At 39.7% G+C, this 9,959-nt stretch overlaps 1 protein-coding gene across 3 annotated transcripts; it reads left to right on the forward strand.

The window, feature by feature from the left end:
- Positions 1–31: 31 nt before the first annotated feature.
- plac8l1 (PLAC8 like 1) lies at positions 32–4,383 on the forward strand. 3 transcript variants are annotated; one of them, XM_044221535.1, is made up of 5 exons: positions 32–120; positions 1,912–2,104; positions 2,674–2,922; positions 3,326–3,462; positions 3,899–4,383. In XM_044221535.1, the coding sequence occupies exons 2-5, from the start codon at positions 2,079–2,081 to the stop codon at positions 3,910–3,912; spliced, it is 426 nt and encodes a 141-aa protein (XP_044077470.1). In that variant the 5' UTR covers positions 32–120; positions 1,912–2,078; the 3' UTR covers positions 3,913–4,383. The 3 variants fall into 3 exon arrangements, with proteins under 3 accessions (XP_044077470.1, XP_044077468.1, XP_044077469.1); XM_044221533.1 differs by having other exon boundaries at positions 2,674–2,906; XM_044221534.1 differs by having other exon boundaries at positions 43–120; positions 1,852–2,104; positions 2,674–2,906.
- The last annotated feature ends 5,576 nt before the right edge of the window (positions 4,384–9,959 follow it).

Below are 9,959 nucleotides of genomic sequence, written 5' to 3' on the forward strand. Positions count from 1 at the left end.
GTTTTGGCAAAGTGTTGGACTTTGCCCCTATAGTGGAGATAGTGACAATAATCTTGCAACGTGAGCAGTCTTCTGATGAGGACGACGTGCACCAAGTGTAGCTGTGAGTGGATAGAGGCTGTAAGTATTCAGCATACAGACACCTACAGGCAACATTTTTTGGTGACTTGGAGTGGGGATATGCAAAGGAGATAGCCAATAAACTTCAGTTGACTGAATAAAATACTAGCAAAACTAAATTGCCCCTTGTTATTTGGGCGAAAATGCTCATATAAGAAAAGTGAATCATTTAGGAAAATACACTTTTTTGCGTATTTGACGAAAAGATTGATATGTGTGTATGCTAGATTTGAAGCTACATTACCATCAGCCAGCTAACTTAGCTTATAACATAGACCGGATATGGGAAACGGTTAGCCTTGCTCTGTCCAAAGGTAACAAAATCTGCCTACCAGCACCACTTGTTTAATACGTGGAAAACCTGTAGTGTAAAAACGAAAAAACACCCTTTTTCGCAGGGTCATGTACCGTATTACTTCCTGGTCGGAGTCGGGAACCATACATGTTCGGGACCAGTAACTTCCTGGAGTCTCGGCTGGTTGCCTAGCAACTTGTCCCGGTCAAGACAAGAAATAGTCATCTAAAGTTAAGTTAGCGTTAGCTTACGGCAGTAAAAGCGTTTCCCAAAATGTCGAGCTGTTCCTTTAACTGGGCTAAGATCTGAAACCAAATATTGTAAAACTGACATGGTTCATGAAAAAAGGATGTTGCAAAAGTAGGTGAATCCATGAGGCCTCATGTTTAGGTATGGTTTGATTCATGACTACATTTTAAGTTACAAATGTGGAGTCTAAAATCTACCAAATTTTAAGCAACAATATGTTTTATTGTAGCACAAAATTTGCAATCATATCTCTCATTTTCAGTAGCGTTACTGTTCCAGGGGTTTGGCTCTGCTTGGTCTCTGTGGCTGTCTGCTTCAAAGGCTTTTGGGAGAATAACTTTCCATCAGGGATCACGATTAGTCAAACAACTGCCAATAACAAATGTAAATCAGATACATTTTCAGAAAAGCATTACTTTTTGTCCCAAAGACCGCATACAACTGTAATCCTTTTTGATGCTACTTTCTGTGATGCATACTAAGAATTAATGCTACTACAATACATTTCCATCATCCTGAAAACAATGTGAAAAAGTGTCAACTTTTCATGTACTAACTACATGAATGTAATGTGTGTGTGAACTGTCTGAGGCTCCAAACCCATGATAGTTTCACTACATGTCCTTCCACCACGTAGGCTTAAACCCACACACACACACTATATATTGGTCTAAATTTAAAGGTCAATGTCAGACCACAGGAAATTCATGAATGCAGACAAGCCCCTCTAAACATGAACCACAGGTGTTTCTTTGCTTCTAAAATGCTTCTTTCACATCCCAGCTCTTCACTGTATGAGTCTGTGTTTCTGTCATAAGGCTAAGTGTAATCGTACCTCTTTTTAAATACATCAGTTTAATAGAAACAATGAATGTCTTTGAATGTCATGGGTCAAACAAACTGTTTGATAATTTCTTGTGTTTGAGCTTGTTTTGCATCAATAATTTGTTTGTCTTTACTTAATTTATCATGTTTGTTCACATGTTTTAGATGCACAGTGTATCTCTGTTACTCTACAAGTAATCATAAATAAATAACTACTTTTTATACACAATTTCAGCCTGTTCTGACCTGCTGGTGTGTTTGTGTTAAGTGTATGCATGCATTCACATCTGATTATTTTATGCCAGACATTCATGTTAATGCACCCTGATGTCTATCAGCTCTCTCTGCATTTGCTGTATTAGCAGGGGGCACAGTAAAGTCTCAGACAGAAGACAACTACAAGACTTATCTCTGTCACACAGCTTCTGGCCGAGCCATCCAACTGCTGGTTTATCTGCTCAGACACACACTCACTAGGGAAGTGTCACTCCGCCCCCCTCCACCTCCTCATTCCTGCTGACTCCCTGCTCACCCTCTCCTCTTTTACCTTCTCGCCTCACCCCTCTCTGGATGCCAGTAGCTTCTAGCCATGGAGCAGACGACAGTCACACACCAGTAAGTGTTTTTTTTTTTTTGTCCCTACCAGTACACAGTGTTGTCACCACTGAGCACAATGGAATTACAGCAAACAACTCACTTATCTTGTTCTGCTTTTTTATGTTGGTCTTTTTGATAAACGATAATACACATTAAACAGGAACATTTTCCTGCTTTTTTCACTCCTTTCTACTAAATTTTAAACTTTTGATATTTCCTTCACTGCAGTTTGCTGTGATTAAAGTGTTGCTGAAGGTCTAAAATAGGTAAATGCAAGAATAAATGTTGTATCGCATACAGTGCAGTGGTGGGATAATATTAGTAGGATATTTGGGTAATTGTGATAGCATGCTACTAAAATTTCATAGAGGAGACCAGCTGAGTACAAAACATGCTGCTCTAGGAAAATAAAATTTTAGCTGAATTAATTAAATTAATTGAATTCATGCTTACAGGACTGATTTGCTAATTTGAGACTATTTCTTTTGACGTTAAGCCTGCAGAGTATCAATGGTGTGTTAGGAGCTTGACAAGCCATGGTATCAGCCATCTATCTAAAGACAGATTCATTAAAAATCTAATTTCAGACCAGGACTGTCAGTCACCAAAGCCTCAGCATTAGCGTTTCAAGAGGAGGAAGTGGGGTGCTCCACCACAGGAAGTGAAGATAACTGGAGGTCAAACGATGTCCCTGCAGCGACAGATCCAGTGCTCACACAGCCCGGCCTTGGCGTCACCACGACAACCATCACCACCATCACACAGACGGGAGGAGGCTGGAGCACTGGCCTGCTTGACGTTTGTGGAGACAAGACTACATGTAACATGAAAAGACGGTGTAGTCCCTCATTCGTCCAGGAGTGTTCTATCGTAGAAAATGTTTCAGTCGTAGTCATCTGGACACTGTTTTCAGAATCAAGACAAACAGTGTCCAGATGACTACGACTGAAACATTTTCTACGATGTAACATGAAAACACAGTCAGAAACTGTATTCCCATAAGCACAGGGCTCTCACACACCAACCCGAACTTGGCTCTCTTATTCTTTGTACGATGTTTTTAACGTGATGTTTCTACAACATGAATTTTGTGTACGGACCAATAAGTCATCATTCATTAGTTTAGCCTTGCATCCTGTTGGATGCAAGGGTAACAGGATTTTTGTCTGTCACAAGCAAACACACTTTACTCACACACACACACACACACATTGTGCTACCCTGTGACTGTGCTTGCAGGCATTCTCGGGGCCCTGGTGCCGTGCTGCTTAGACCTGAGTTTAGCTCACCAGTACGGCGAGTGTCTGTGCATGCCTCTGCTACCAGGATCCACTTTTGCCATACGAGTTGGGATCAGGGAGCGGTACAAGATACGGGTGAGTGTGTGTATTCACATGCAAAAACATATTTGTCAATAGGAAGTGAAGATTTGTGCTGCTTGTTAGAGTGTCCTTGAACACACCAACAGGTAGACTTTACAAAATGGTTCCTGCTCATAATAACATTATTACATATCCATGATGCACATTTGAAAATAAATAGAAGTTTGGTGATTTCTCAAGCAAGTTTTAAGACTCCACAGTAAATGGAAAACCAATGGCTACCAGGAAAGTAGATAATCAATTAAAAAACATTATCCTATTTGTTACTAAATGGACGCATAGGTTCACTATAAAGTTGTGCAAGTGAATTTATGTGTTTATGTTTTTATGTCTTTTCATGTACATGTATCTCATGGTTCTGGATGTGTTCCTACTGTATTGTCATGTCTACTTCTTCCTTGTATGCATATGTGTGCCTGTTTATCCACAGGGCAGTGTGTGTGAGGACTGGACCACAGTGTATTGCTGTTACCCTCTGGCTGTATGTCAGATGATAAGAGAGATGAAGCGGAGGATGAAGACACAGACGTATCATGTGTCCACTGCCCTCGAATGCTCCTGAAGAAACTGTAGACAGTAAATAATGCCTGTCCTTTAAAATGCAACAGAGACTGGTGAGGGCCAACTGAGATTACTGGTTTTAATAGCATGAAGAATCAATACTATAAGGTTTTGAACTTACTTTTAAATGCCCCTGAGGATGCCTTGGAAAATAAATCAAGCCTATCCTACAAAATTCAAAGAAGACTGGAAAGGACGAACTTGGATTAATAGCATAAACAACAAAAAGAATCAGAGCTGTAAGGTCTGAACCAGTGTGTAGGGCTTAAAACTGCCTTGGAGGTTATTAGATTCTAACTGAAACCTACCTTTAAACTGCTGTTGGGCTGTTGATGAATAAACTTGGTAACAATATTCTGCGTTTCTTGCAGTAGGGTGAAAAGCAGGTAGCACGATTCACACTTATTTGGTTTCAGTTGCTGTCACTGTCAGCAAACAGCACTAAACATCTGGTACAACTCTCAGCCATACACCAGAAACTTTCAAAAACCAGCCAACATTCTTTATTTCTGAATATGTTTACCTTAATTCTATCTTAACCCAAAAAAGGCAATAGTGCAACTAATGAAACTGTCAGATAAGTAGCTTTTTTGTAATCTTAATCAAAATACGGCCATAATCAAAGTCATTAAACCCAGTTTAATACATATAGAATATTGTTGAACATTTGTTTGTGCTGCTCAAAACAATGATTTGACTGAATTTAATGAAGCTCCCTGACAACAGTTCATACAGACAATTTCTTCGATGGAAAGTGGTACAAATTAAGTGAGAAAATTTATTTGGGTGAACCGACCCTTTAATTTTGTCTCGCATGCCAAAGGTCACCAGACACATTAATGTGTTCAGTCCCTCTCAGACATGAAGGGAAGATGAAGTGAGGAAACATAAAGCTTTCTAGACCTTGAGGCACAAATTGTGCAATGAGGACATAACTCAACATTAGGGACAATATCTACAAATCAGACTAATACATCTCATTTTCAACGTCACATTTAAAACTAAATCCAAGCAAAGCCAGAGAAGAACAGAAAAGCTCAGTCATTTCAGTTTGATCTAAGCCGTCATTTGATTTCTTAAGTAAGCATCAATGCTTTTAAGAGTTATTTATTTCAGTGTTGGATGAAACAAATGTGCAAGTCCATTCAGTATGCAGAACCACTTGTCTGATTACCCGGCCAACAGGCCACAGTGTAGCTCAGATTACAGTCAACGGTTCAAGCACAGTCAGATGATAATAAAGCCTATTTCCATATTTCTGATATTCTTTTATCCTTCTGTACCATGGTTCACCTCAGGCATTCAAAAATATTATTTAACCAGTCCTGATTGCTGTGGTTCCCTGAACTCGAAATTCCAACCAGTGAGAACGGATATGGAAAGTGTTATTCATAAACAAAGCAGATGGGTCCTCAAAGGGCAAATATGTAATTTGTTAACTCTTACAGATGTGGTCCCCCACCTGGCAGCTGCTTCAAATAAAATGGGAAAAGAGAGAAAATGGGTTTGGTGTGAAAAAGGAGAGAGATCTGAAAAATAAAAATCAAATCACATTTTACACACAGTACACTGCACATTTCAAGGAGTTATTCTGCTGAATGAAAATAAATATTTTTAAGTCATTGCAATTCTTCATATGCGTACATTTCTCTCTTATCTGATTATTTTGTTGTTGGTTTTGATATCAGAATGTCCTCATCCATCCTCATGTCAGTGAGGACAAATTATTTCAGATTATAGTCCTTGCACCATACAATCAAACACATTGGTGTGCATACCTACAGTCTGCTATAAATGCTGCTAGCTTTCAAGAGAAAATACCACTTTGCTTTGCATTATGGGGGATTTTCACCTACCCACTGTGGACATTTTGAAATCACACACTACACAGAAGACCAAGAACAGCTCATATGTTGCTACTGTGTATCCATGTAAAAAGGAAACATCAGCAAACACACAAACATTTTGTAGTTCACAAATTCCCAGCTGAAAAACATTTTTAAAATAATATGTTCACAAAATATATGGCACAGAATCTAGCTATGCTAATAAGTAAAACTACCCAATATAAACTACAATAGTGATCATACCTGCGATGTTAAATCTAGTTGTTAACAAGATTGTAAAGTTATGTTGCTTTATTTTCATACCTCACTTATGTGTTGAAGTAAAAATACTTTTATGTAAGTTTCATGACAGCTATAACATAAGTTACAAATGGCCACAGTGGTAATAAGCTCAGCGATATCTGACTTATGTTTGCATTAGGCTCCAATGTTTCCTAAGCAGCCCTGGATGAATAACTCTTCCTGCAGCTCCACTGCTCTCTGCCCACTGGGGGTTGTTAGTGAGCAGAATCTGCCTTGAGCATTTCCCTCCCTGTGCAATGACCAAATGTTATTGCTTCAGCATCAATAGCTCTAAATTGGGTTGGTAAATTGGAAATCTATTTGCTTTACAAATCAAATACACCTTCCAAATGTCCTACATATTTTTTCAGACTTTATATCTATATTGACACTTTTTTTTTTTTTTACTTAACTACATATGGACTTGGTCATTACAAGGGACATGTAACTATTCAACTTGTCCAAACCCCCATCTCCCTGCCTAAGCAGTGTGTAACGCATGACTTGGCTAGTGTCAAAGTAAGAACCAAATTTCTAGTTTTAAAGAGTCAGTTCAAGCAAATGCCTCCTAATTTGTTGTGAACTGACCCTTTAATTATCTCACTTGTATGATTAACTGCTGTGTCATGGAACAAAACTCAGCATATCACATGAATACTGTAACCTTTGCATGTGCTCACAGTTAATCCCCAAACACATTTACACCTTGTACATTTACCACACACACTAACACAGCCTGGCCTTACGTCATCTCCACCAGATTCACCTCCATGCCTGAACCATTAGGGGGCAGTGTTGCCCCAGATCTGCCCCCTCCCCCCCTGTTTTCTATTCCCACTGCTGCTCAGTGGGGTGAAAGCAGTCTTAAGTGCTGATCTGGGGTCAGGGTTGGGATTTCTACAATAGTAGTATAGAGGTCAACATCTGGAACAGTGAAGCCCATCCTAAATCAGCAGTTGGACAGGGACCATAAAACGTCTCTGCTGATGTTCTTTCCTGCTGTTTCAGCATGAAGACGGCTATCCCCACAGATGCATCAGGTGTAAAGCACAGGCTGTTATCGACAACAGCCCCTCAGGGAGGTGTGTTTGTGTGTGGGTGTGGAAATGTGTGTGTTATGTGCAGATGCATCCAGAAAGGCTCTTCCCATGATTGTGCTCATTGTGAACTGTTGCTGGTACAGAGAAACCACCAGTAAACGGATAAAATACAAAACACAGCACTGGGTGAAATCTTTCCCTCCCAAGTTGCACATGTGACTGAATAACAACGAGCTGTGGAGTGTTTGTGCTTTCCCAAACTATACACTAACATTAAAGAAATGTATTTTTATGCATTTCGCTTCTCTCCTCCTTCCCTTCTTCATCTCTTCATTCAACAGATACGTCGTCTCTCCCTCCTGTGTTTCCTTGCAATTGTCTTTTTCATTCTTGCCTCCCCTCCATCCCCCTTTTCTTTCCCCTAAATTATGTCATCTCTTCTCCCTTTGCCTTTCCTTCATAGCCCTCTTTTATTTATTTCTCTTCTTCTTCTCTTCTTGACTCATGTTGGTGTGTGTTTGTGAAAAACTGGGCAGGAAAAGAGGGAAGAGAGAAAGAGAGAGGTGTGCTAAGCTGTAGCAGTCATCCCCCTGGTGATACTTCTATCCAGGACAACAAGCACCACCTGGGGTTTACATAACACACACACACACACACACACACACACACACTTCCTCACACTCTTTTCATATCACTTTCTCTCTGATACTCATTTGTTTCATCCTTGCCCTTCCTATGTCGCTCTCTCTTTTTCATTCTGTCTTTCTCTCACACACATAATCATTGGGGGGGGGGCATTCGGATGCTGGTTAGCCTGCAGCTAGAAGCCTTGGCAGTTAGTACAGCAGTCTGTGTGCTCTGCTACTGAGTGGAGTTGTCTTGTTTTGGGTTGTGTGTGTGTGATGATTGAAGCTTGGAATTTGTTGGCACCACTCCGCTCCTCAGACTGAGCAGGCGGTTTTATAGATTTTTTTTTCCAACAACGACAGGAGGAGAATTTCTTGTAGAAATTATTTGACTTCAAAAACCAGTGTCATACGCAGGGATTATAATACTAGAGATTTACCTGCTTTTGTAGTTTTTGGTCCTCAGCAGGACTATATTCCTCTCTGCTAAAGAATTTATCCTTAAATTCTTTGGATGACAAGAAAAGGGAGGATCATTTTTTCACGATATAAGCTGTGTGTCCTTTGAGGTCATTAAACAGTGGCAGTTGCCAGAACTAGAAAACATGGCAGATGCCTTTTTTCCCTCCAACATTAATCAAAATAAACAAATATGGGCTATGTTTATAATTTGGTCATGGATCATTCTGAATTATAATGATGTATTTTAGAAAAAACAATGTTTTGAAAACATTGAAAACCAGTTGATGATTAATTCAGTAACAACAATACTCCAATATTTCACCTATGTTCAATTTGGGCATCCTATCCAGAGGTGAAGAATGGATTTGTGCATCATACCTAAATGTTAAAACAGTTTATATATAACTAAGCAGAACCACCAAATGGATAAAGAATTTAACTTCAAAGTTTAATTTCAATTAGAGGTACATGTCAACTTCAAAGGAGGGCTGATGTGACCACATTTATAAGTGAGCTGAAGCAATATGAAGCAAGAAACAGAGGTCAAATAGGATTCTCGCAGAAGAAAAAGTGCAGTCTCAAAAACCCTGGATCATTTGCCAAATAATGCCAAACGCCCATAACACATTTACAAAGTCAGGAAATTCAAGTCGCAAATAAGCCACAAGGATAAAAAAATTATCATCAGGATACATTCTTAACACCACAAAAGCACAACCTCAAGTTAGTTTACCTGACTGGTGCTCAAGGAAACTGAAAAAATATAAACAACACAATGGAGTGTGGCAAGACAATCCAGGGACTCTGAGCACAACTGTGAGTATTAAAAGCATTTATGAAAAAACAAACACAGTAACACAAGCATTTTCCATGGTGTTCAAACAGAAATGCCTTTCTGTTGAATGTCAAGAATGTCACTCAGTCTTGTTTGAATGCCCCACAGAAAACAGATGCTAAATCAGGTGCTTTCTTGATTTATTCTTGCCCTTTTGCATAGATAGACTTACAGTTGTGCCAGGATGCTGATTTATACATTTCTTGCTCTTCTTGTAGAGGTGTAATTTCTTTGAGCTCCTGTGGCATACCAATACAGAAACCCAAATGCTCACAGTAACACAGGTTTTTAAATCTTCCTCTTGCAAAAACATGCATATTTTGATGTGGGCATGGATTATGAAATGATGAGTCCTTGGGCAGGAATGCCTAAAATGCCTCCTTCCGCTGTGTGATCAACTTTTTGATTTCTCTCTGCAGACTTGGAGGACCCATATTGCATGATGTCAGCACGCAGCACTAGTCCTAAACAACCAACAGAAAACCTGAGGGGATAAACATTCCCTTCGAGGGTGTCATGATGGCTTCTTTCTTGTGACAACTTCAAAGTGAATGTTTAGGCCATTCCCTCAGTTTGCCAGAAGGACTTTTTGACATTTCACTGTGCAATGAGAAATCTTAAGTCACATCACACAGAGACTCTTGCTTATAGGGGCCCCTTGACCCCAAGGACCTCTGCTCTGTGACTGGTAGGCCATTCAGAAATCCATCCACAGATGTGAGGGGCCTGAACCTGAACCCAAGAGCAATGAAAAACAGTAATGTGGTCTGATGAGTCATCTGTTTCCCACTAGACACATTCTGACAGTCTGTCAGTTGTGATATATCTGATTGTTCTA

Source organism: Siniperca chuatsi, linkage group LG14, assembly GCF_020085105.1.
Source record: "Siniperca chuatsi isolate FFG_IHB_CAS linkage group LG14, ASM2008510v1, whole genome shotgun sequence".
Taxonomy (NCBI): domain Eukaryota; kingdom Metazoa; phylum Chordata; class Actinopteri; order Centrarchiformes; family Sinipercidae; genus Siniperca; species Siniperca chuatsi.